Consider the following 27,476-nt stretch of genomic DNA (forward strand, 5'->3'; position numbering starts at 1 on the left):
TCAACATTGTAACTCTACTGTAGTCTTCTTTTACTGTACAGCCCCAGCAGGCAGAGATGAGGAGTCCCCTCTCTCTCTTCTCAACCTGGTCAACTCTGGCTCATCTCTCATGTTTCACACACATACAGTACAGTACAAACACACGCACATATGTTTTAGGATGTAAATAAATGTCTCATTCTTGTTAAGATTGTGTATAGTTAATTATAAACACCAAGAAAATGTGTATTATGAAAATCTATGAATGTACATCTTTTTTTCAATAGGCTAAAAAAGCAACCTTGATAAAGGGATTTCCTTTCCTATGTGATCCAATGATTGAAACAGTGACAGATCAGGAACAAGCAAGCTTTCAGTACTGGATCAGCCATCCACACCATTGTTAATCAGGAATAGGGTTGCAAAATTGCAGGAACTTCAATAAATTCCATGGTTTTCCATAAATCCTGGTTGTATGCCGGATTCCCTGCTTAATTCCAGGGACCCTCCAACCTGGATTTTGGGAAAACCTGAGAATTTATTGAAAGTTTAAATGTTTAAAGTCTAACCAGGAATCGACAGCACAACATATGAATCAACACTACGCAGGAGAACCTCGGCTTCATAGCGAGAAGGAGAACTGGTTTCCTTAACTGCACAGGGTTAAGACCAATGTTCCTTCTAAACTGCACGCGGCCACAAAGTAGCACCGAGACTGCCGTGCAGCTACCTGCACTTCCGTGCAGAGCTCCGAAGAAATCTCAGCCCATAGAGAGAAGTACGAGATTGAACACTTTTCCCTGTTAGTTAACACTATCAACGTTTTCCTTTACTGTGGCAATTATGATCGAATCAACACAATGTTAGCCACTTTCAATGCAACATACTGAAACAAAACCAACTATGCAAGAGATGTTGTTGGAGGCAGAACGCATCGGAGTAGGATTCTATTGCACAAGACTCTACACTTTTCACTTTTTCCCTCATCAATCTACACACAACTCCCCATAATGACAAAGCAAATACAGGTTTTTAGACATTTTTGCAAGTTTATATATATAAAAAAAAAAACTTAAATATCACATTTAAATAAGTATTCAGACCCTATCCTCAGTACTTTGTTGAAGCACCTTTGGTATCGATTGAGTCTTCTTGGGTATGACGCTACAAGCTTGGCACATCTGAATTTGGGGAGTTTCTTCCATTCTTCTCTGCAGATCCTCTCAAGCTGTCAGGTTGGATGGGGAGCGTCGCTGAACAGTTATTTTCAGGTCTCTCCAGAGGTGCTCTAGGAAGAGTTGGTGGTTCTAAACTTCTTACATTTAAGAATGATGGAGGTCACTGTGTTCTTGGGGACCTTCAATGCTGCAGAAAGGTTTTGGTTTCTTCCCCAGATCTGTGCCTCAACACAATCCTGTTTCGGAGCTCTACGAACAATTCCTTCAACCTCATGGCTTGGTTTTTGCTCTGACATGCACTGTCAACTGTGGGACCTTATATAGACAGGTGTGTGCCTTTCCAAATCATGTCCAATAAATTGAATTTACCACAGGTGGACACCAATCAAGTTGTAGAAACATCTCAAGGATGATCAACGAAAATAGGATGCACCTGAGCTCAATTTCAAGTCTTATAGCAAAGGGTCTGAAAACTAATATAAATAAGGTATTTCTGTTTTTTATTTTTAATAAATTAGCTTTTTTTTTTCTAAAAACCTGTTTTTGCTTTGTCATTATGGGGTATTGTGTGTAGATTGATGACTACATTTTTTTGTATTACATTTTAGAACAAGGCTGTAACGTAACAAAATGTGGAAAAAGTCAAGGGGACTGAATACTTTCCGAATGCACTGTATATGCAAATAGACCATTGCCATATATGGATAAGTGCAATTTACTTTGAACTGGACTGTGTTTAGAGCTGTGGTCATGAGTAGATAGATGTGCTTGTTTTGAGAGCTGCATGGAGCCACATGTGCACATTTTGTTCATATCCTTTGCTAGATAATGAGTTATTAGCCCAGTCGTACTGTAGTCAGCAATGGAGGAGTGGTTGCTTCCTACAAGAGCACAAAACGTGCATTTCTAGACGTCTTTGAAAAGCAAGTCAGGTAAAGAGCTGTTTTTGTCTTAAAAAGGCAGTGCTGTACTTTGAGACAGTCAGGAATAAGCTAAGTAGCCAATAGGCAGCGGGAAGCATAATTTGTCTGATTCTCTGTAATAATGGTATGGGAATAATAATGGATTTCATTTTGTAAAGTGGTTTCTGCAATCAAACAAACACAACAACATGTTCAGTCACCTCCTTGTCTGAAGGACAAGTGGATAAACAGGTTAATGTCAAGCCCTGCATGTTTTTCAAAAGTGTCATGGAATGTAGACCTACATTGAACACCACACATTGGCTGCTACTGTAGGCTGAATGATAGAACAGCTATTTCCATGTTCAAATGTTATGGGATGCATTTTCTCCATTGTTTTTGATGGAATGCATTACATCATGATCAAATAGCCACAGTAGTCTTCTTGACCACTGTCTGAAACTGTAACTTAAAGTTGTTACAGCCTCAGTGTTCACAGTAAATTCACGCTGGAAGAATTTTCACAACTTTCAAGTTTGCGCTCAGCAGACCTGAAATTTGCTCCGTGCCGAAACAAATTAGAGGGAACATTGGTTGGGGCCACAGAGAACGCTCAGAAAACCTACAGCAATCCTGTATGCCACCGTGACAACACAGGGAAGATTATGCCCTAGTTTCAGAATTTGTGATGCAGTACGTGGATCTGATGAATATCTGTGTATGTGCGTGTGTGCATGCATGTGCCTCTGTGTGTGTGAAAATGTGAGATAAGCTGCTTGAGTTGACACAACCTGACATGTCGTGTCATGGTCGAATTGGTACACAGAGCTGGTCCACAGAGTTGGTACACAATGTATGCTGTCACAGGGCACTCAAAAACAAACATCTAGGAGACACCAAGTTCTAGAACCTGAGAGACACAGAAAACATCTGTTAGGACAGGAACGAGCCAGGATAAGAAGAGAGCTGGGGGAGAAGAGGGGCTGACATGACATACGAGCTGAGACCAAAGGAGAAAGCAGAGAGGTGAACAGAGTCCCAGGAGAGGGGTGGGGGTAACACTACCTTAAGAGAAGCGCGGGAGTAAGGTGGTACCCCGCTGTCGTATTTCCCCGAGATGATCCCACAGGCCAGTGGTGACCATGTCATCGCCCCCACACCTGAGAACACGGGAACATGGGGTCAGCCTGTCCCCATCACCACTCAGTATTGACATGCTGTTCTGTCTAGACTGACGAGGAGAGCATCCATCCCTGGGTGCTGCTGTCCTCTTCCCTCTTTTTTGTAAGGCTAAGTATTTACTGTATTTAAAAGCATAACATTGCCACAGAAACCTTTGTAAGCTGCAGCAGTCTGTCCAGACCAGCTCCACTCACCTATCTTATGGAAGAGCTCTGGCAGCTGCACCTCTACCTTCTCCCTCTGGAACATGTGATACTCAGCCTGCTCACAGATGGGAGGGATCTGGTTGAACTGCCGCGCCACAGAGTACGCCTCCTACAGGACACACAGGGAACAGCGGCCGTCAGCCTGAAGAGTACTGTACGGTGGCCACCGGCTAATCAAAGCAGGAGACGGTTGTGATGCCCATCAATCAATACTGTGAAAGTCATGGTCAGAGTCTAGCACAGTTAGTGAGACATTACAGTGGTGGCATGCCATTGTCCGTGGTGAGACTGGGTCTGGGCAGAATGATGACCGGAAGGAGAAGAGGCTGCGTGTGTGTGCATCTCACCCAGAGTTGAAAGTAGATTACATTTCTTCCTGGTACAGGACCTCCCATGTGCACATGCACTAAAAACATGTTTGGGCCTAACAGTAAAGACGTGTTCATAGCGCCAGTCCACAAATAAATGTCATTTAACTGTAAAAATGCATTTATTATCTTTTCATGTGGCATGAACACAAACAGGCATGTTTTCATCCGATTGTCAAACAAATCACTTTAAAAAGTAGGCTACCTGTGCAGGTTTGTCCACTAAAATAATTCCAGCATCTAAACAGTGCACCCACCATTTGACCAATTGAAAGACATGTCTATTAAAACACAGAAAGTACAATGACATGTTATTAGGCACACTTGTAGCAGCCGGAATTGATGCGTCCACAGCTGTCTGGCCACGTCTCGGTCCCCGATGACGTGGTCGTCGATTAAGGCAGCCCCCCGCACCTCTCTGATGCATTCAACATTTCGGTTGAATGCATTCAGTTCTGCAACTGACTAGTTATCCCTGTTACCATTTCCCAGTCACTTCTGCCTCTGCAAAATGTTAGTGTTCAAGTCTGTTCGCTAATTTCTCATGCTTGCTGACAGGCGGTAATGATAAATGATGGTGAAATATCCTACAGTTTTCTTGACATCTTTGTTTTAATTATTGTGATAGGCACATTTTTCTTAATTTTGCCGGTACTCTGTACTGGCTTACTTTCAGCCCGTCTCACCATGATCTCCATGGGGCTCCAGCGGGACGTGCCCCAGTACATGGCCATGCCCTGGTTGATCACATGGGTCATCGCCCGCACCGTCTCTGCCAATCAAAGAAAGAAACACACACACACTACAATGAGTGGAGAGACCAATGCTGTGTTTGAGAACTATATTGACCCATTACATCACCTCTTGTTTCACTAGGGTATAAAAATGAGGTAACACACACACATGCAATATCCCTTTGTCATCCACCACCATGAAGATTAAAGAACTGGCTGTTCAAAAGAGACCTTCATAAATCTGGTAATGACTACAAGAAGATCCACAAACAATTGAATATACCACTGAGCACTGTCAGGGCAATTATGAAAACATTTAAAAGATATGGAACAGTTGAAAACCTCACGTGTAGAAGACGCAAATGCATTTTGCCCACAGGATAGGGAGGAGGATGGTGAGAGAAGCAACAAAATCCCCAAGAATCACTGTGAAAGAATTGCAGGCCTTGGTGGCATCTTGGGGTCACCAGGTTTCAAAAAGCACCATCAGACGCCACTTCCACAACCACAGACTCTTTGGAAGGGTTGCCAGATGAAAGCCCTTTCTGACCCCCAAGACACAGACGCAAACGTTTGGAGTTTGCCAAACGTCATTTAAATAATGACTGGAAGAAGGTGCTCTAATCAGATGAGACCAAAATTGAACGTTTTGGTCAGATACAGCATCGGCATGTTTTGCGTCGAAACAGAGATGCATACAAAGAGAGGTACCTCATACCCACGGTGAAATATGGTGGTGGGTCAGTGATGTTTTGGGGCTGTTTTAATTCCAGAGGTCCAGAGGCACTGGTTAAGATTGTGGCATAATGAATTTCACCGTATCAGGCAATGTGTTCCTTAACTTTGTCAAATATTACAGGAAAAGACTCCATGCTGTTATCCTTGCCAGAGGTGGTGGCACTAAGTACTAAATGAATGCCAATAATTATGAAACCTTGATTTTGGTGGAATACATTTTTGTATTAAATAATTGTATGATTTTGGTGGGTTCCATTGAAACATTAATAAAGTACAGTATTTCTCACATGTTGGTATTTTCAGTTTCTCTCTATAATAATATTGTTTATATTTTTAAAGTATTGTTTGTGCATTGCCAGTCAGGGGTCATTTTGGAGACCACTGTATATAGCCCAGTGAGTTAGGGTGGACATAGGCATGTCAGAGAATGCTCAGACGACCTACAGCATCCCAGAATGTGAGCTTCTGGGATGGAGAGAACATAGCAGGGGAATAGAAACCAGGGGAATAAGAAACCAGGGGAATAGAAACCAGGGGAATAGAAAGCAGGGGAATAGAAATCGGGGGAATAGAAATTGGGGGAATAGAAAGCAGGGGAATAGAAAGCAGGGGAATAGAAATCAGGGGAATAGAAAGCAGAGGAATAGAAAGCAGAGGAATAGAGATCAGGGGAATAGAAATCAGGGGAATAGAAAGCAGAGGAATAGAGATCAGGGGAATAGAAAGCAGGGGAATAGAAAGCAGAGGAATATAAATCAGGGGAATAGAAAGCAGGGGAATAGAAAGCAGAGGAATAGAGATCAGGGGAATAGAAAGCAGGGGAATAGAGACCAGGGGAATAGAAAGCAGAGGAATAGAAAGCAGGGGAATAGAAAGCAGGAGAATAGAGAAGAGACAGCAGAAGCCAGTGACAGAAGAGGACCAAGATGATCCTCCTTACCTTCCATGGGAGTGTTGGGGTCCGGTCTGTTTGCAAACACCACGTCCACATACTCTAGCTGCAGTCTCTCCAGTGAGGCCTTTAAACCTACAACGACATGCATCACGGCCACAGTTCCACACACTGCTATTGTTCAGGGAAATGATTGCAGCCATATCGCATTGATTATGCTATTGTGAGGTAGTGCTCAATATAATATACATGTGATTGTAATAAGGTGTTTCTTCCTCTATAGACACAACTCCAAACCCCCAAGAGAGTCCCAAACTCTCAATTATCAAAACAGAGTCTTCTCCCTGGAGCCAAAGCTACTAATTAGGATGTATTTTGTTTGATTGACAATCAACATTTAAAGTTCTTGTCCTGTCTTTGATCTGTGTGACATACGAAACAGTACTCAGCTCCTATAAAAATAGTGTTTTCAGAGACAAAGCAGATGGTAGAGTAGATTCCTAATCGAGGTAAAGTCTCTGACTGCTATATTGTATCAACGATGGTGGTGTCTATGTCCTCTTTATAGATTTCACACTTCTTTCCATCTCAGATGAATGTTTTCCACTGCGGAATTTCCATCCCCTGCACTTTACATTGACTTTAGACAATCATGTACATCAGAGCCAACGGAAAGTGGACATTGATTTAATTAGCCAGCAATACCAATGTTTGTTGATGGTGAGTGTGAAGGAGTGGGTTGTTAAAGCCATGGAATTTGTGTTAAACTCACACTACAGTATGTTTGTAAGCATGTGTTGGTCTACGCTGCTAGACAGTGGCATAAACTAGCTGTCAATCGTTGTACTTGTACCGTGTGCCCCTGGCAATATGCTTCAGTAACTTGTTCATAGTGCCAGGCCACAAATGCACAACACAAACACACTCATGCACTAACACACAGAACCAGGTCATTAGCTGCAGAGGGGCTGAAATTGGGAGCCTTTATCTCTCTCTGTAACCACTCTACCATCCACATGACCTGTGTGATCTTTTTATTTATTTATCCGTTATTTTACCAGGTAAGTTGACTGAGAACACATTCTCATTTGCAGCAACGACCTGGGGAATAGTTACAGGGGAGAGGAGGGGGATGAATGAGCCAATTGTCTGTCCGTGCGTCCGTCTGCAGCTTACTTACCTTCTATAATGTGTTTTCGGGACAAGCCTCTCTCAGTCTCTGCTCTATGGGTGAAAAACACATTCCACAGTTGAATTATAGCAGTTGCTGTCTTTCCATCATGTAATCTCTCTCTCTCTTTATCATTTAGTCCATCGCAGTAACAACATCACATGATATACATTTCAGCTTGACTAAAAGCCCATTATTTAGATTCAGTGTGGATTACACATGATCACATTAACCAGAGGGCATTAGATAGATACTCCATTACTACTCTATTAGATAGATATTCCATTACTACTCCATTAGATATATACTCCATTACTACTCCATTAGATAGATACTCCATTACTACTCCATTAGATAGATACTCCATTACTACTCCATTAGATAGATACTCCATTACTACTCCATTAGATAGATACTCCATTACTACTCCAATAGATATATACTCCATTACTACTCCACTAGATAGATACTCCATTACTACTCCATTAGATATATACTCCATTGCTACTCCATTAGATATATACTCCATTACTACTCCATTAGATAGATACTTCAATACTACTCCATTAGATAGATACTCCATTACTACTCCAATAGATAGATACTCCATTACTACTCCATTAGATAGATACTCCATTACTAATCCAATAGATAGATACTCCATTACTAATCCAATAGATATATACTCCATTGCTACTCCATTAGATAGATACTCCATTGCTACTCCATTAGATAGATACCCCATTACTCCATTAGATAGATACTCCATTACTACTCCAATAGATAGATACTCCATTACTACTCCATTAGATAGATACTTCAATACTACTCCATTAGATAGATACTCCATTACTACTCCAATAGATAGATACTCCATTACTACTCCATTAGATAGATACTCCATTGCTACTCCATTAGATATATACTCCATTACTACTCCATTAGATATATACTCCATCACTACTCCATTAGATATATACTCCATTACTACTCCATTAGATATATACTCCATTACTACTCCATTAGATATATACTCCATTACTACTCCATTAGATAGATACTCCATTGCTACTCCATTAGATAGATACTCCATTACTACTCTATTAGATAGATACTCCATTACTACTCCATTAGATATATACTCTATTAGATAGATACTCCATTACTACTACATTAGATAGACACTCCATTACTACTCTATTAGATATATAGTCCATTAGATAGATACTCCATTATTACTCCATTAGATAGATACTCCATTACTACTCTATTAGATAGATACTCCATTACTACTCCAATAGATAGATACTCCATTACTACTCCAATAGATAGATACTCCATTACTACTCTATTAGATAGATACTCCATTACTACTCCAATAGATAGATACTCCATTACTACTCCAATAGATAGATACTCCAATACTACTCCATTAGATATATACTCCATTACTACTCCATTAGATATATACTCCATTACTACTCTATTAGATAGATACTCCATTACTACTCCATTAGATAGATACTCCATTACTACTCCATTAGATATATTCTCCATTACTACTCCATTAGATAGATACCCCATTACAGCACCAGTCACTCACAACTCCAGACAAAATACACACAGCAGCATATCTCTCATTAGGACACAAAGACACCCAGAGAAGAGTCAACATACTTTCCGCCCCAGAAGATCTTGGTTGTGATCACCAAACTGGAACGTCTACAAAGAGATGGGGGAGAAAACCCATTACAACTTACATGTGAGACCCTCTGTACACAGGACGTACACAGACAATGAAGCACAAAGAGAGTGTGTTCTAGGTGCTCTGGATGACAGAGAGGGCAGAGGGCCGGGCTGGAAGAATGTGTGACGGTATCTAGAGGTGAGGGCTTGCGTGCCTTAAGTCTTATATGTCGTGACTGGCAGGATGACTAAGGCGCCTAGTAACACACCCTTTAGGTTCACACACACCACACACACACACACACACACACAAAGGAGATACAACACTGCCTTGGGCCAGTAAACATGACCTGGACCAGGGTCAGACCAGTGACCCTCACACCACTTTACAAGTACAGTACACACACACAGCTGACGAGGTGAAAGAGTACAGTACCCACACACAGCTGACAAGGTGAAAGAGTCCAGTACACACATACAGCTGATGAGGTAAAAGAGTACAGTACACACACACAGCTGACGAGGTGAAAGAGTACAGTACACACACACAGCTGACGAGGTGAAAGAGTACAGTACACACACACAGCTGACGAGGTGAAAGAGTACAGTACACACACAGCTGATGAGGTAAAAGAGTACAGTACACACACAGCTGACGAGGTAAAAGAGTACAGTACACACACACAGCTGATGAGGTAAAAGAGTACAGTACACACACACAGCTGACGAGGTAAAAGAGTACAGTACACACACACAGCTGACGAGGTAAAAGAGTACAGTACACACACACAGCTGATGAGGTAAAAGAGTACAGTACACACACACAGCTGACGAGGTAAAAGAGTACAGTACACACACACAACTGACGAGGTAAAAGAGTACAGTACCCACACACAGTTGATGAGGTAAGAGTACAGGAGACACATTCATTCCATTATTCAGTAACTTTGAGGAGGGACACTCCATTAATATTGTATCTCTCTCTCTGCCCGTCTGGATGACTCCATTAATATTGCATCTCTCTCTCTCTCTCTGCCTGACTCCAGTAATATTGTATCTCTCTCTCTCTCTCTCTCTCTGCCCATCTGCCTGACTCCATTAATATTGTATCTCTCTCTCTCTCTCTGCCCGTCTGCCTGACTCCATTAATATTGTATCTCTCTCTCTCTCTGCCAGTCTGCCTGACTCCATTAATATTGTATCTCTCTCTCTCTCTGCCCGTCTGCCTGACTCCATTAATATTGTATCTCTCTCTCTCTCTCTGCCCGTCTGCCTGACTCCAATAATATTGTATCCCTCTCTCTGCCCGTCTGCCTGACTCCAATAATATTGTCTCTCTCTCTGCCCGTCTGCCTGACTCCATTAATATTCTCTCTCTCTCTCTATCTCTGCCCGTCTGCCTGACTCCAATAATATTGTATCCCTCTCTCTGCCCGTCTGCCTGACTCCAATAATATTGTCTCTCTCTCTGCCCGTCTGCCTGACTCCATTAATATTGTCTCTCTCTCTCTCTCTCTATCTCTGCCCGTCTGCCCGAATCCATTAATATTGTATCTCTCTCTCTCTGCACGCCTGCCTGACTCCAATAATATTGTACCCTCCCTCTCTGCCAGTCTGCATGACTCCATTAATATTGTATCTCTCTCTCTCTGCCCGTCTGGATGACTCCATTAATATTGTATCTCTCTCTCTCTGCACGCCTGCCTGACTCCAATAATATTGTACCCTCTCTCTCTCTCTGCCTGACTCCATTAATATTGTATCTCTCTCTCTCTGCCCGTCTGCCTGACTCCAATAATATTGTATCCCTCTCTCTGCCCGTCTGCCCGAATCCATTAATATTGTATCTCTCTCTCTCTCTGCCCGTCTGCCTGACTCCATTAATATTGTATCCCTCTCTCTCTGCCCGTCTGCCCGACTCAATTAATATTGTATCCCTCTCTCTGCCCGTCTGCCCGAATCCATTAATATTGTATCTCTCTCTCTGCACGCCTGCCTGACTCCAATAATATTGTACCCTCTCTCTCTCTCTGCACGCCTGCCTGACTCCAATAATATTGTATCTCTCTCTCTCTGCCCGTCTGCCTGACTCCAATAATATTGTACCCTCTCTCTCTCTCTGCCCGTCTGCCTGACTCCATTAATATTGTATCTCTCTCTGCCCGTCTACCTGACTCCATTAATATTGTACCCTCTCTCTCTATGCCTGTCTGCCTGACTCAATTAATATTGTATCCCTCTCTCTGCCCGTCTGCCCGAATCCATTAATATTGTATCTTTCTCTCTCTGCCCGTCTGCCAGAATCCATTAATATTGTACCCCCTCTCTCTCTCTGCACGCCTGCCTGACTCCAATAATATTGTATCTCTCTCTCTCTGCCCGTCTGCCTGACTCCATTAATATTGTATCTCTCTCTCTCTGCCCGTCTGCCTGACTCCATTAATATTGTATCTCTCTCTCTCTCTGCCCATCTGCCTGACCCCATTAATATTGTATCTCTCTCTCTCTCTCTGCCCGTCTGCCTGAATCCATTAATATTGTACCCTCTCTCTCTCTGCCCATCTGCCTGACTCCATTAACATTGTACCCTCTCTCTCTCTCGGCACGCCTGCCTGACTCCAATAATATTGTATCTCTCTCTCTCTGCCCGTCTGCCTGACTCCAATAATATTGTACCCTCTCTCTCTCTCTGCCCGTCTGCCTGACTCCATTAATATTGTATCTCTCTCTCTCTGCCCGTCTACCTGACTCCATTAATATTGTACCCTCTCTCTCTCTGCCTGTCTGCCTGACTCAATTAATATTGTATCCCTCTCTCTGCCCGTCTGCCCGAATCCATTAATATTGTATCTTTCTCTCTCTGCCCGTCTGCCAGAATCCATTAATATTGTACCCCCTCTCTCTCTCTGCACGCCTGCCTGACTCCAATAATATTGTATCTCTCTCTCTCTGCCCGTCTGCCTGACTCCAATAATATTGTACCCTCTCTCTCTCTCTGCACGCCTGCCTGACTCCAATAATATTGTACCCTCTCTCTCTCTGCCCGTCTGCCTGACTCCATTAATATTGTACCCTCTCTCTCTCTCTGCCCATCTGCCTGAATCCATTAATATTGTATCTCTCTCTCTGCCCGTCTGCCCGAATCCATTAATATTGTATCTCTCTCTCTGCCCGTCTGCCCGAATCCATTAATATTGTATCTCTCTCTCTGCCCGTCTGCCCGAATCCATTAATAATGTATCCGTCTCTCTCTCTGCACGCCTGCCTGACTCCATTAATATTGTATCTCTCACTCTCTGTCCGTCTGCCTGACTCCATTAATATTGTATCTCTCACTCTCTGCACGCCTGCCTGACTCCATTAATATTGTATCTTTCTCTCTCTCTCTGCCCGTCTGCCTGACTCCATTAATATTGTATCCCTCTCTCTCTCTGCCCGTCTGCCTGACTTCATTAATATTGTCTCCCCCTCTCTCTCTGCACGCCTGCCTGACTCCAATAATATTGTATCTTTCTCTCTCTGCCTGACTCCATTAATATTGTATCTCTCTCTCTCTCTCTCTCTCTGCCTGACTCCATTAATATTGTATCTCTCTCTCTCGCCCGTCTGCTGGTGCACAACACACCACACTGCTCCCTTCTCCTCCAATAAGGTAGAGGAGTTATGAAAACATGTCTCGTTATGAGAGTACCTCCATCCTTTCTTCTTTATGACGTTCCCCAGCACCACCTCAGCCCTGGGGGGAGGGGGAGAGAGAGAGAGAGAGAGAGAGAGAAGGGATATTAGATAATCATAGTCAACCAACAGCATAGTCAACCAACAACTAGACATACCATGATGCAAAAGAAAACAAACAGAACAGCCATTGAAAAGGAAGACATCCGAAATGTGTGGTGCTAACCCTGAACAACACTTCCAGTGTCTTTATAGACTCGTAACAAAGCCCTCCTGCAGCGTGTGGAGTTCAACTCAGAGAGATGGCAATGTGAATGGGCTGCCTGGCAGGGTGCAGGCTGGAAGGCCTATGGCTGGTGTGTAGCAGGCTCCCTATCAGTCTTTCATTAGCAGCATTAGGGGTGCTAATTCGGCCCAACATGGAGCCCATTAGGGCTGGGATAACTCCTGTCACTGGGAGGAAGAGAGCACCTCGCTGCATGGCTAACAAATGACATGTTTTCCTGTAATGTGACCTCGGTATACTGTACAGCACACACAAAGGGACTGATCTGCCACCTCTGTTTCTGTGCCTTTCTCTTATGCCTCCCATCAGATGTCTCTCTGCCTGTGCGTGCAGACTGCTGGTTTGAGCAGAGGGAGAGCAGAGGGAGAGAAGGGACATTTCTGGTTGATGCCAGATGTTTGCATCTCTTCCCCCCCCTGGAGACCAATGTCTTCTTCATGAATAGAGTTCTCCGCTCCCAAGAGAGGATCTGACTCTCTGTCTGTCTGTGTGCGTGCGTGTAGCCTAGCGCTTAAGATCGTTGGGCCAGTAACCGAAAGGTTGCTGGTTCAAATCCCTGATCAGACTAGGTGAAACATCTGTTGATGTGACCTTAAGCAAGGCACTTAACCCTAATTGCTCATGAAAATCGCTTTGAAAAACAGTGTCTGCTAAAGGACAAATGTAAATGTGTGACATACTATACAGTACTCAGCTCCTATAAAAAGTGTGTTTTAGAGACAAAGCAGATGGTAGAGTAGATTCCTAATCGAGGTAAAGTCTCTGACTGCTATATTGTATCAACGATGGTGGTGTCTATGTCCTCTTTATAGATTTCACACTTCTTTCCATCTCAGATGAATGTTTTCCACTGCGGAATTTCCATCCCCTGCACTTTACATTGACTTTAGACAATCATGTACATCAGAGCCACAGAGAGTGGACATTGATTTAATTAGCCAGCAATACCAATGTTTGTTGATGGTGAGTGTGAAGGAGTGGGTTGTTAAAGCCATGGAATTTGTGTTAAACTCACACTACAGTATGTTTGTAAGCATGTGTTGGTCTACGCTGCTAGACAGTGGCATAAACTAGCTGTCAATCGTTGTACTTGTACCGTGTGCCCCTGGCAATATGCTTCAGTGACTTGTTCATAGCGCCAGGCCACAAATACACAGCACACATGATAAAGCTATCAACAATTCATGCAGTGGCTGTTGTGGAATTGGGAAACATTGAAATAACATTTCTTTGTCTTTTATTTTCTTTCTTCAGTATTTTACATGAGTCTTTTACACAATATTAACACCTTGGGAAATATACCCAACACATTGCCACAATGAGAGCCCAGTATTTCCTTGGGGAGCGTTTAGAGAGGAGTTGTAGGCTGTTAATCTGAGGTACTGTTGGAAAAGGATAATCCCTCAGATTGTTTCAGTTAATCCTATATAACAACAAAGATTCATGAATCCAGGAGGGTGTACACAGCTATCAGAAGAGATGTCGTGGTTTAGAAAGCCCTAGAAAGGTTTGTAATTGTTCTATGTAGCTCAGTTGGTAGAGCGTGGTTCTTGTAACGGATAGTGGGTTTGATTTCCGGGACCACCCATACGTAAAAAATGGACGCATGCATGACTAAGTTGCTTTGGATAAAAACGTCTGCTAAATGTAGTATTGGCAGCGTTTGGGTTCAACTGGTATTCAAGCAATCATGGATAATTAACCCTGACCTTACATCAAAAATACCATTAAAGCTTAGTATAATGAGCGTTATAAATGAGGTGTATCTCCCTCAGGTCTGTAGCTCAAGGTTCGAGAGCCAGTAATCACTCATGTTTATGTAAACAGTTTTGCAGGCTTTACCTGGTCCCCCTGTCCATGGCACGTCATGAATTCAATTGCATGACCTTGTACTTGCGAACATGCCGGCCACGTACCTATGTGCGAGGCAGCAGGGGCGCAGACTCAGGGTAAGTGTATCCGTGTGTTTTTCCTCTGAGCCTCGGGGGCCTCAGATCTAATGAACCAGAGGTTTAATCCAATTGAATGAGATCTCCAAAGATGTGTGATGGCCAGGGAGACTCCCTGCACGTGCTGTAATCATCACAACCACACTGGAGAGACTGGAGACCAGCAACAGCTTCATTGGTACTAGATGCCAGTGTACACCACATCCCTTAGACGAGTCCCTACCTAAACACACTCATAATGATCTGTTAGTGTTAAGTCAGCGCTGGTTCAAAGACCCTAAAGTAAATGTAAGCCTATGCGGCTGTGTATGGTGTGATACTGGGACTGGGTGGTCAACAATAACTAAGTCATGTCTGGATGAAGATGTGATGTGGACAGTCTGGATGATACTCACTTCCCTGCAGCGTAGACCTCTGCTGTGTCAAACAGATTGATGCCGTTCTCGTAGGCCAGGCACACAAGCTGCTCGGCCATCTATTGGCCGAAGAGGTGGTGTGAGGGAAAGGAAAGAGAGAGGAGGAAGGGGAGGGGGTTGAGACATCACTGAGATCGATTATCAACACCTATCCGCATGCATGATGCTGTAAGTGCACACGCCAGTGCGTTCATGGTTCAGATAATTGTTCGTTCACATGGCACATTTGTTGGTTTTCTAGCTATTCTACGTGGCAATGCAGCGTCAGCAGAACTATTCTTCCTGAGCAGCAGTGGGCTCTAGGAGCATGTAGGGAGTTGTGAAACTGGGGAGTGTTGACTGACACAGAAGTGGAATAACAGCATAACACAATCCATCTGCTCTCACCTCGTCTGTTATCTGTCCACCAAACGTCACCCATGTTCCTGCAGAGAGACGACAAGGAGACTGTGTTAGTAGTCTATCAGATTAGTGATATATAGGGAGAGTGGTGTTGAAGAAGCAGTGTTGCTGATTACCGTAGCTTCTTAATTATAGTTTTGAGAGATGTGGCTTTGGTACAGTTAACCAAAGCAACAGTGTTAGTTAACAGATAGAGAAGGCCTCAGCTGGTATTTCTGTCATATCCTCACTCTCCCACGTCTAGAAAAATGCCTTAGAAAAATGCCTTTGGTGTGAAATAAATTCCCTCTGTGGCTCATTTTGTCTTACTGGTGAAGTCACCTCTAACACAGTTGTATCTCCCAGCCCCTCAGCTAGCCCCCAATCCCTTCTCTCACTCACCTAGTCCAAGGCAGGACACCCTCAGGCCAGACTTCCCAAGGTTTCTGTCAAAACACAGAATACATTAGCATTAATATTGTGTTGATAATGGCGCTGTGCTTTTAGTGCTGTAGGTTTGAGATAGTCAAGCTTTTTTCCCAAGTAGTTCCATGCTTCATGTGAATAAATGTCTCTGTGTTGGGTATACGGACACTGACTCACTGTGAGAGTCACTGGAAGGTTGTAACTAGGCTTGGGTGGTATCCCAATTTCCGTACTTTCAAATTTTTCTGCCATTCTGAGATTTATGGAATTACCAGCATACAAGGGGGCGCTAAAAAAAAAATTTTTTTTTTTTTTTAAAAGCCCATTGTGTGTTCATTACCAGAATGTTAACAAAATTACCACAAGTAAAAGTGAATTCTCCTGGTGGCTTTAAGTTAACAAACTACAAACTAATTCCAAAGACAGGCAAATCCAGCTCATCAAGTTATAAAAGTATAGACAGTAGCCATTTTCAGTGAGAGTGGACATTTACTATGAGAGAAATTGAGCAAGTGAACAAAGTTGTGATGCATGCTTGTCTGAAGGAAGAGCAGCACGTGTCCACCGAGGCCCAGTGTCCGGTCTGGAGCGTGAAGTCATGAGAACTGCTGGTCGGCTACTGCGTAGCAACCAAAAGTGTCAAAAGCCTGGTCTGTCCTAGAAAGCCCAAGTAAATTACAATCGCCAGAATGGCCAAACATTTTTTTTTAGACAGCCGTTTTGTGCTCTAAAATGTGTTTATGATGATCAAGTTGGATCCCCACAGTGAATTATTTTAAAGTTGAAATCGAGATATTTGAATGACATAGTGATCCATTCTGACTACTGCATTTCTCGTCAGGACCACGTGCTGACACAAATCAATCACGGCCGGCAAGCTACGAGGAAGCTCCCGGTTGAGTCTCTCAGGCAGAATGAAAACGACTACATCGACCATGATCCTTAGCTAGATACGGCTACTTTCACCATGATCCCTAGTCATTTTTTTGGTGCCATTCAGCAATATGCCACGCTTCATGCTCCATCTGGAGATTTCCATAGGTTACAGGTTACGTATGTAAAGTACAGTTACATACGTTACAGATTTATTCTAAAATTGATTTAATTTGTATTAACATTTAAAAACAGAAATAACTTAATAACATAAGTGTTCAGACCATCCATTGATCATCCTTGAGATGTTTCTACAACTTGATTGTAGTCCACCTGTGGTAAATTTAATTGATTGGACATGATTTGGAAAGGCACCCACCTGTCTATATAAGGTCCCACTGTTGACAGTGCACGTCAGAGTAAAAATCAAGCCACGAGGTCAAAGGAATAGTCCATAGAGCTCCGAGACAGGATTGTGTTGAGGCACAGATCTGGGGAAGGGTAACAAAACATTTCTGCAGTATTGAAGGTTCCCAAGAACACAGTGACCTCCATCATTCTTAAATGGAAGAGGTTTGGAACCACCAAGACTCTTACTAGAGCTGGCCGCCCGGCCAAACTGAGCAATTGGGGGAGAAGGAAGGGAGGTGACCAAGAACCTGATGGTCACTCTGACAGAGCTTCAGAGTTCCTCTGTGGAGATGGGGCAACCTTCCAGAAGGACACAACCATCTCTGCAGCGCTCCACCAATCAGGCCTTTATGGTAGAGTGGCCAGACGGAAGCCACACCTCTGTAAAAGGCACATGGCAGCTCACTTGCAGTTTGCTGAAAGGCACCTAAAGGACTCTCAGAGAAACAAGATTCTCTGGTCTAATGAAGATTGACCTGAATGCCAAGCGTCACGTCTGGAGGAAACCTGGCACCATCCCTACAGTGAAACATGGTGGTGGCAGAATCATGCTTTGGGGATGTTTTTCAGCGGCAGGGACTGGGAGACTAGTCAGGATCGAGGGAAAGATGAATGGAGCAAACTACAGAGAGATCCTTGATGAAAACCTGCTCCAGAGCATTCAGGACCTCAGACTGGGGCGAAGGTTTACCTTCCAACAGGGCAATGACCATAAGCACACTGCCAAGACAACACAGGAGTGGCTTCAGGAGTGGCTTCACAAGTCTCTGAATGTCATTGAGTGGCCCAGCCAGAGCCCGGACTAGAACCCGATCGAACATCTCTGGAGAGAACTGGAAATAGCTGTGCAGAGACACTCCCCATCCAACCTGATAGAGGTTGAGAGGATCTGCAGAGAAGAATGGGAGAAAATCCAAATTCAGATGTGCCAAGCATGTAGCGTCATACCAAAGAAGACTCGAGGCTGTAATCGCTGCCAAAGGCGCTTCAATCAAAGTACTGAGTAAAGGGTCTGAATAGTTAAGGAAATGTGATTCAGGTTTTTGATTTTTCTGAAAACCTGTTTTTGCCTTGTCATTATGGGGTATTGTGTGTAGATTGTTGAGGGAAAAAACGATTTAATCCATTTTAGAATAAGGCTGTAAGGTAACAACATTTGGAAAAAGTCAAAGGGTCTGAATACTTTCCGAATGCACTGTATATATGGATGATTTATAAAGCCAGTTAAGCTATTGATTATAGACCTAATTAAGTTGGTTTCCTCTCTCAACACTTTTCTTAGACAATAAGGCAAGGGCTGTTTTCCCATTTCCTCATTCTGCTGCCTCCGCCGCATTGTTCTCAACACCAATATGCTGGTTAACGTTGCTATTATGCACATAGCGACATGGTCTAGGACAAGGTGCCAATTCAACAGCGCACTGATGTGTTTCGGAACTACGGACAGCAGGAGAAAACGCATTTGTTATAGAATATTGTAATTTTTATTTGTGTTGCACCATTGTTCTTACATAATAAAACCATATACAATTTCAGTAGCACATCTTAGACTGAAGGGCTGTGCCATCCCCACGGCCTCCACAATGGATCAGTCCACTCAGACAGGAGCCAATCAGACGTGTCTTGTGCACCATGTTTATTATTATTATTTATTTATTTGCTACTGCTCGACTAAAGAAATCTCGATCGACCAACAGCCTATCGACCAAACAACCAACCAGTCGACTAAATGTGGTCAGCCCTAGTATTCAAAAACTTCAAAGCAACCTTATTGACGGTATATGAAAATCATGCCGTGGATCTTTCCAAATACCCCGGTATACGGTATGTACGGCATACTGCCCAACCCTATTTGTAACACCTATGACAGTATGTTTCTCTCTGTATCCTCTGGATGTAGGTGGAGAGGAGCACACAGACGCCCACCAGTATGATCAGGTGCCTGTGCGTGTGCACGTGTGTGTGTGCATGTGCATCAGTGGATAGAGATGTCACAGGAATGCTGACAGGGGAAGAGGGTCTAAATCTGGCCTCGCATGAACTCCTGTGGAATGTCGCAGTTCACACCAAGACGCCCAAGCCTGCACATCAATCCCCTAGAGCCAATCACAAGCTTCGACTCCAGCTCGACACCACAGTAAATCCCAGTCCCCAGAGAAAACGTGGTACCTCTTAACCAATCAGACAGACTCCACGTGGAACCCCAACCAATCAGACAGACTCCACGTGGTACCTCTTAACCAATCAGACAGACTCCACGTCGTACCTCTTAACCAATCAGACAGACTCCACGTCGTACCTCTTAACCGTTCAGACAGAATCCACCACTGACAGACAGACAGTACACAGCTTTGGTGTTTGCTTTTACCTTTCGTTCTAAGAGGTTACAGGTAAAAGATGGAGAACACACTGGAGAAACCTGCAGGAAGTAAAGGCCTTTTCTAGTGTTATAAAACCACAATGACTGGCTCAGTCTTCAGTGGCTCAAAAGGCATATTTATTTTCTCCATCTTTTTGGGTACGTTACTGTGCATGGCAGGTCGTTTATCATTCAAATTTGGCACGTCAACATTATGCAAGCACATGGCCAACAAGTTTTGAACAGTGAACCACAGGGGAAGACTTTAGAGGCAACGCTAGGCCACAACCTCGAGAGCTGCACTTGTCACCACAGAAATAAATGCAAATAGCCACTTGACTAGATGTACAGGAGTCTTATGGCCTGGAGGTAGAAGCTGTTTAGAAGCCTCTTGTATCTAAACTTGGCGCTCCGGTACCACTTGCCGTGCGCTAGCAGAGAGAACAGTCTATGACAAGGGTGGCTGGAGTTTTCGACAATTTTTTAGGGCCTTCCTCTGACACCGCCTGGTATAGAGGTCCTGGATGGCAGGAAACTTGGCCCCAGTGATGTACTGGGCCGTATGCACTACCCTCTGTAGTGCCTTGCGTTCGGAGGCTGAGCAGTTGCCATACCAGGTGGTGATGCAACTGCTCTTGATGGTGATATATTCCTTCCTGAGCTCTCAATACCAAGAATACATTCCCAATATGAGATCCTTAAAGCCGATGGGATATGCTTAAAACACAATGTACAATACCAACTAAAAACTGAGTAAAGAACCTTGAGTTGACTTCAGCTAGAGGTAAGTAAGATATGTGGGATATGAAATTATGTAATATATGGTGTGGGAGAAGGAGTGTGTAGGTGTAGGTGGGGGGGGGTCTGTCTGTCATTTTGTAGGAGTATGATTGTGTGCAAGCAGGTATTATTGAAATATACATTATGGCACTTACTATGTTTATGTATGAGAGTGTGTCCATGGCTGTGTGTTACGTGTGTGTGTGTGTGTAGGATTATGAGTGTGTGGGTGTCTTGTGAAGCCTTGGTAGGTTTGCTAAATTGCTGTGGTGACTAAGAGCAAAACATTCCCTTCATTTTGCTCTGAAACAGCTAGGGGATCAAAAAAGCCCACTTTCCATGTGGACTGAGCATTGGAATACTGAATATTTCTATTTGTATTTATTATGGATCCCCATTAGCTGCTGCCAAGGGAGCAACTACTCTTTCTGGCATCTGGAAAAATGAAGGCAGTTATACAATTTAAAAAAACATTACAATACATTCATAACAGATCTCACAGCACACTGTGTGCCCTCAGGCCCCTACTCCACTAACACATATCTACAACCCAAAATACATATCTACGTGTGTGTATAGTGTGTATGTTATCGTGTGTCTGTGCCTATGTTTGTGTTGCTTCACAGTCCTTGCTGTTCCATAAGGTTTACTTTGATCAGTTCATACAAAAATACAGTGCGAAACAGTGGAAGTGGGGATTGTTTTATATGGAGGTCAATGATAGAGGAAAATATGGTTGAAATGACTAATTACATTCCAATCAGAAACTGACTAGTCCAAATGCTATAATGTACGGTACATGTGAGTTTTCCCTCTTGCTCCCTTTCCCAATTGTATATAATGTAGTCAGGAGTTAGTAACAATGTAGGTCTGTTCCGTAGTTCATTCAGTTGTACAAATCTCCAGGTGGTGGGAACGGGCCATCTCCAAATGGTCGGGAATGTTGATTTATGCTGACTGGCCTTGACTTCGTGCTGATAACGCGGAGGCTTGAGAGTTAGAGGGGCCCTCTGTTTGTGAAACGGAACGTTTGGAAAACGCTGACGTCATTTTCAGTTTATAACCTGTGGAAATGTGTGTAAGCATTCAGTACTCTCTGGAATTAAACGCTCTTTACCTGGCTTTTAAGACTGGTCTCGATCTACTTCATGCATAATTAATGAACTTACAATTCATTAATGAATTAGAAATGAGTGCTAATTGATTTTGGCAATTAAAGCATAAAGGAATTTAGAATTCCTCTATCAGTCAATGAGTGTCAAATTTGGTCAACATAATTCAAACACTATATACGCACAACACATACATGCATACCGACACAATACACAAAACAAACAAACATACACACACTTTTGTGATGGTGCTGCATCAGATGACCTGGCCTCCACAATCACCTGACCGCAACCCAATTGAGATGGTTTGGGATGAGTTGGACCGCAGAGTGAAGGAAAATAAGCCAACAAGTGCTCAGCATATGTGGGAACTCCTTCAAGACTGTTGGAAAAACATTCCTCATGAAGCTGGTTGAGAGAATGCCAAGAGTGTGCAAAGCTGTCATTAAGGCAAAGCGTGGCGACTTTGAAGAATCTCAAATATAAAATATATTTTGATTTGTTTAACACTGGTTTGATTATTACATCATTCCATGTGTTATTTCATAGTTGTGAAGTCTTCACTATTATTCTACAATTACGAAAATAGTAAAAATTAAGAAAAACCCTGGAATGAGTACTGTAGGTGTGTCCAAACTTGACTGGTACTGTATATTATTTAGTATATGTAAAGACAATATTAAATCCAGAATAGTCTGATGGGTGACTATTCCAGCATAATAAAAAATGGCCTTTTTTGCAACATTTTAGAATCATAGTCGCTCACCTCATGTAGCCTAGCCCATGGGCCTATATGTTATAATAAGGTTTGTATCATAATACAAGTGGCCAAATAACTTCTTAAAATTAAACATATTAATCCGCTTTACAAGGGGTGTAGAGCCTAACTGGCATACATAAGCAGTGTGTGAGTTTCTAGTTTGGGAAAAAAAAATTTTTTTAGAGTGCATTAGTGCATTACGGCCACACAAAGGCGATGCCACAGTGAAATTCTAGGCATTATCAAGTGCTTGTTAAATTGTGAATGAGAGACTGATGTAGTGTGTACAGCCTGCGCAAAAAAAACAAAGCAGAGCTCATGCCTTTCAAGCGACTGTTTTCAAATCATCACTAGTCGCATCATGCAGCCTTAGAAAGTATTACAAATTCAAAACATATAGCCAAATGTTTGCGGAACAACTAAAGCTACGTTAATAACTCAAAATTATGCATATAGAAATCCCTATTTCTTGGTTAACCGCTCAACACAGAATAGCCGCATGTACACACTCCATCAAATCGTTTGGAGAAAATATCCTTTCTATTTTATTCAGCTTTGTTCAATTGTATTCTTCATATTATAAAATAATGCTACGGAATTCTAAGCAAATTTTGTCTGCTAGCGTAGCCCACAGGACAACTCAGAGTATGCTATTCTATTCTTCTGAAATATAATACATTTTCTTCATATCATGCTTCTTTAGACCGGTCTAAACTAAATAATGGATTTATTAAGGTGTAAGCTATATTACATGGATTTATTAGACTTTTTAAAATGTTCCAAAGGTCAGCATCAGTGGCTTGTAGGCTGTGTGTGGAGCCAAGAGATGCTTAACTGTGTTTACAGTTGAAGTCAGAAGTTTACATACACTAAAGTCATTAAAACTCGTTTTTCAACCACTCCACAAATTTGTTGTTAACAAACTATAGTTTTGGCAAGTCGGTTAGGACATCTACTTTGTGCATGACACAAGTCATTTTTCCAGCAATAGTTTACAGACAGAATATTTTACTTATAATTCACTGTATCACAATTCCAGTGGGTCAGAGGTTTACATACACTAAGTTGACTGTGCCTTTAAAAGGCTTGGAAAATTCCAGAAAATGGTGTCATGGCTTTAGAAGCTTCTGAAAGGCTCATTTACATAATTTGAGTCAATTGGAGGTGTAGCTGTGGTTGTATTTCAAGGCCTACCTTCAAACGCAGTGCCTCATTGTGTGACATCATGGGAAAATCAAAAGAAATCAGCCAAAACCCCAGAAAAAGAATTGTAGACCTCCACAAGTCTGGTTCAACCTTGGGAGCAATTTCCAAACGCTTGAAGGTACCACGTTCATCTGTACAAACAATAGTACACAAGTATAAACACCATGGGACCACGCAGCCGTCATACCGCTCAGGAAGGAGACGTGTTCTGTCTCCTAGAGATGAACGTACTTTGATGTGAAAAGTGCAAATCAAGCCTAGAACAACAGCAAAGGACCTTGTGAAGATGCTGGAGGAAACAGGTACAAAAGTATCTATATGCACAGTAAAACCCATCTTATATCGTCATAACCTGAAAGGCCGCTCAGCAAGGAAGAACCCACTCCAAAACCACCATAAAAAAGCCAGACTACGGTTTGCAACTGCACATGGGGACAAAGATCGTACTTTTTGGAGAAATGTCTTCTGGTCAGATGAAACACAAATAGAACTGTTTGGCCATAATGACCATCATTACGTTTGGAGGAAAAAGGGTGAAGCTTGCAAGCTGAAGAATACCATCCCAATCGTGAAGCACAGGGGTGGCAGCATCATGCTGTGGGGGTGCTTTGTTGCAGGAGGGACTGGGGTACTTCACAAAATAGATGGCATCATGAGGTAGGAAAATTATGTGGATATATTGAAGCAACATCCAATTTGTAAGTCGCTCTGGATAAGAGTGTCTGCTAAATGACTTAAATGTAATGTAAATGTAAGACATCAGTCAGGAAGTTAAAGCTTGGTCGCAAATGGGTCTTCCAAATGGACAATGACCCCAAGCATACTTCCAAAGTTGTGGCAAAATGGCTTAAGGACAACAAAGTCAAGGTATTGGAGTGGCCATCACAAAGCCCTGACCTCAATCCTATAAAAATGTGTGGGCAGAACTGAAACAGCGTGTGCGAGCAAGTAGGCCTACAAACCTAACACCAGCTCTGTCAGGAGGAATGGGCCAAAATTCACCCAATTTATTGTGGGAAGCTTGTGGAAGGCTACCCAAAACATTTGACCCAAGTTAAACAATTTAAAGGCAATGCTAACAAATACTAATTGAGTGTATGTAAACTTCTGACCCACTGGGAATGTGATGAAAGAAAGAAAAGCTGAAATAAATAATTTTCTCTACTATTATTCTGACATTTCACATTCTTAAAATAAAGTGGTGATCCTAACTGACCTAAGAAAGGGAATTTTTATTAGGATTATGTCACGCCTTGGTCATTGTATTTTGTGTTTTCGTTATATATGTGGTCAGGCCAGGGTGTGACAGGGGTTTATGTTATTGTTTTTCGTATTGGGGTTTGTAGCATTTGGGATCGCGGCTGAATAGGGGTGTGTCTAGTTAGGCTTGGCTGCCTGAGGCGATTCTCAATCAGAGTCTCTGATTGGGAACCGTATTTAGGTAGCCTTAGTTTCACATTGTATTTCGTGGGTGATTGTTCCTGTCTTTGTGTATTCACCAGATAGGCTGTATAAGTTTCACGTTCCGTTTGTTGTTTTGTATTTCACAGTTATTTCATGTATCGTTCCGTTTTCTTTCATTAAAGAAACATGAGTAACCACCACGCTGCATTTCGGTCCGACTCTCTTTCCACAACAGACGAACGCCGTTACAGATTAAATGTCAGGAATTGTGAAAAACTGAGTTTAAATGTTTTTGGCTAAGGTGTATGTAAACTTCCGACGTCAACTGTATGTTAATTAACGGTCAATTACTGTGAGACAGACAGTTATTTGCTTGACAATCACCGGCTGACAAAATGTTGTGACCGCCACAGCCCTGTGGGTGACATACCGCCAACCTTGAGGAAAACTATCAAGTGCAGGACAGGTGTGTATTTAAGTTAAGTCCTTTTCAAAACAAACAAAAAGTAACAAACCGATCAGACACACAGTCTGGTCTCTGTCCTCACTCACCTAGAAACGATAATTCCCTTTGTCAGTTCTGTGTAGTGCTGAATATTTTACCAGGCTGGCTGTTGATACTGCATGTTGGCCCTGGGCTATCCTTCACCTCTCCTCCCCTGCAGGGACCTGGTAGCAGTACTGTAGCAGGCTGGTCTGATCTGGGGTCAGGTTGCCGCTACGCCTCCCTGGACACGGCCCAGAACAGTAAGGTTATCTACGTCTCTTACCCCCTTCAATTATGGACTACAGAGGTATACTACACTACAGTCAGCCTCAACACATTATGAGTGGACCCAGTGACCACTTTGAATGTGTGAGAGTTATTTCATTGGCTGTAGATGAGATGCCTCTGGACTGTTTGTACCCCAGTGGCCTCATGGTTAACTAAGCCCCTGATTTCAAAGTGAACGAACAGAGGCGGTCATCTCAGTCTTTATGGGTTTTCTGAGGTGTGCGTTTGCTGCCCAAGAGTATTTGGCACCTCAATGTTATTAGTGAATTGAGTGCTCACCCATTTTACATGTAGAATCGCGTCAACATTTTCGGCAGTCAGACATCTGGAGCGTGCGGTCCGTAAAACACAGCATGCTGAGCGATTGGCAGGACGAACGCTAGATCCACATTTGGTGTGTCTGCTAAATGAAATGGGCGATGTGTGCGAGCCTTTAGAAGTCTATTTCAGGGGTTATTTGCGTAAATCCACTGCACCTGATCAGACTGTCTAGAATTCAGATAGAGCCAGATGGATGACAGCTGTACCGTCCCTGCCCAACTCTTTCCCTATCCTGATATTTGGCCCTGAGGGAGGTGGGAGGCGCTAGCTCTGAGAGATGCAATATGTGTTCACCATGTCAACAAGGTAGGATGGGCTGGATCAGGCAGTGTCTGAGCGAAAACAGGTTCTAAGAATACATTATTTACACAAGTATTCAGACCCTTTGCTATGAGACTCGAAACTGAGCTCAGGCGCATCCTGTCTACAGTCGTGGCCAAAAGTTTTGAGAATGACACAAATGTTAATTTTCACAGTCTGCTGCCTCAGTTTGTATGATGGTAATTTGCATATACTCCAGAATGTTATGAAGAGTGATCAGATGAATTGCAATTTGCCACGCAAATGAACCAAATCCCCCCAAAACATTTCCACTGCATTTCAGCCCTGCCACAAAAGGACCAGCTGACATCATGTCAGTGACTCTCTTGTTAACACAGGTGTGAGTGTTGACGACGACAAGGCTGGAGATCACCATGTCATGCTGATTGAGTTCGAATAACAGACTGGAAGCTTCAAAAGGAGTGTGGTGCTTGGAATAATTCTTCTTCCTCTGTCAACCACGGTTACCTTCAAGGAAACACGTGCAGTTATCATTGCTTTGCACAAAAAGGGCCTCACAGGCAAGGATATTGCCAGTAAGATTGCACCTAAATCAACCATCTATAACCAGCCTGAGTAGGCCTATAATGCCATTCCTTTTCTGTTCAGAGTTTAGAGAAATTAATCAATTTGGAAATGAGCTATTATCAGGCTGGTTAATGCGATGCATGTCTGTTGAATTTGGAAATGAGCTATTATCAGGCTGGTTAATGCGATGCATGTCTGTTGAATTTGGAAATGAGCTATTATCAGGCTGGTTAATGCGATGCATGTCTGTTGAATTTGGAAATGAGCTATTATCAGGCTGGTTAATGCGATGCATGTCTGTTGAATTTGGAAATGAGCTATTATCAGGCTGGTTAATGCGATGCATGTCTGTTGAATTTGGAAATGAGCTATTATCAGGCTGGTTAATGCGATGCATGTCTGTTGAATTTGGAAATGAGCTATTATCAGGCTGGTTAATGCGATGCATGTCTGTTGA

At 42.8% G+C, this 27,476-nt stretch overlaps 1 protein-coding gene across 7 annotated transcripts in view; it reads right to left on the reverse strand.

Annotated features, from left to right (window-relative positions):
* LOC115139056 (voltage-gated potassium channel subunit beta-2-like) overlaps nucleotides 1-27,476 on the reverse strand; it is a 158,237-nt gene that overhangs the window by 9,363 nt on the left and 121,398 nt on the right. For all 7 annotated transcript variants that reach the window (XM_029676254.2, XM_029676249.2, XM_029676263.2 and 4 more), the window contains 10 exons: nucleotides 16,146-16,189; nucleotides 15,750-15,787; nucleotides 15,342-15,421; nucleotides 12,728-12,772; nucleotides 9,028-9,072; nucleotides 7,360-7,403; nucleotides 6,228-6,314; nucleotides 4,502-4,587; nucleotides 3,436-3,556; nucleotides 3,125-3,219 (listed from right to left, as the gene is read on the reverse strand). In XM_029676254.2, coding sequence (XP_029532114.1) covers nucleotides 3,125-3,219; nucleotides 3,436-3,556; nucleotides 4,502-4,587; nucleotides 6,228-6,314; nucleotides 7,360-7,403; nucleotides 9,028-9,072; nucleotides 12,728-12,772; nucleotides 15,342-15,421; nucleotides 15,750-15,787; nucleotides 16,146-16,189 — 685 coding nt within the window. The remainder of the gene's footprint in view (nucleotides 1-3,124; nucleotides 3,220-3,435; nucleotides 3,557-4,501; nucleotides 4,588-6,227; nucleotides 6,315-7,359; nucleotides 7,404-9,027; nucleotides 9,073-12,727; nucleotides 12,773-15,341; nucleotides 15,422-15,749; nucleotides 15,788-16,145; nucleotides 16,190-27,476) is intronic.

Source organism: Oncorhynchus nerka, linkage group LG2, assembly GCF_034236695.1.
Source record: "Oncorhynchus nerka isolate Pitt River linkage group LG2, Oner_Uvic_2.0, whole genome shotgun sequence".
NCBI lineage: Eukaryota > Metazoa > Chordata > Actinopteri > Salmoniformes > Salmonidae > Oncorhynchus > Oncorhynchus nerka.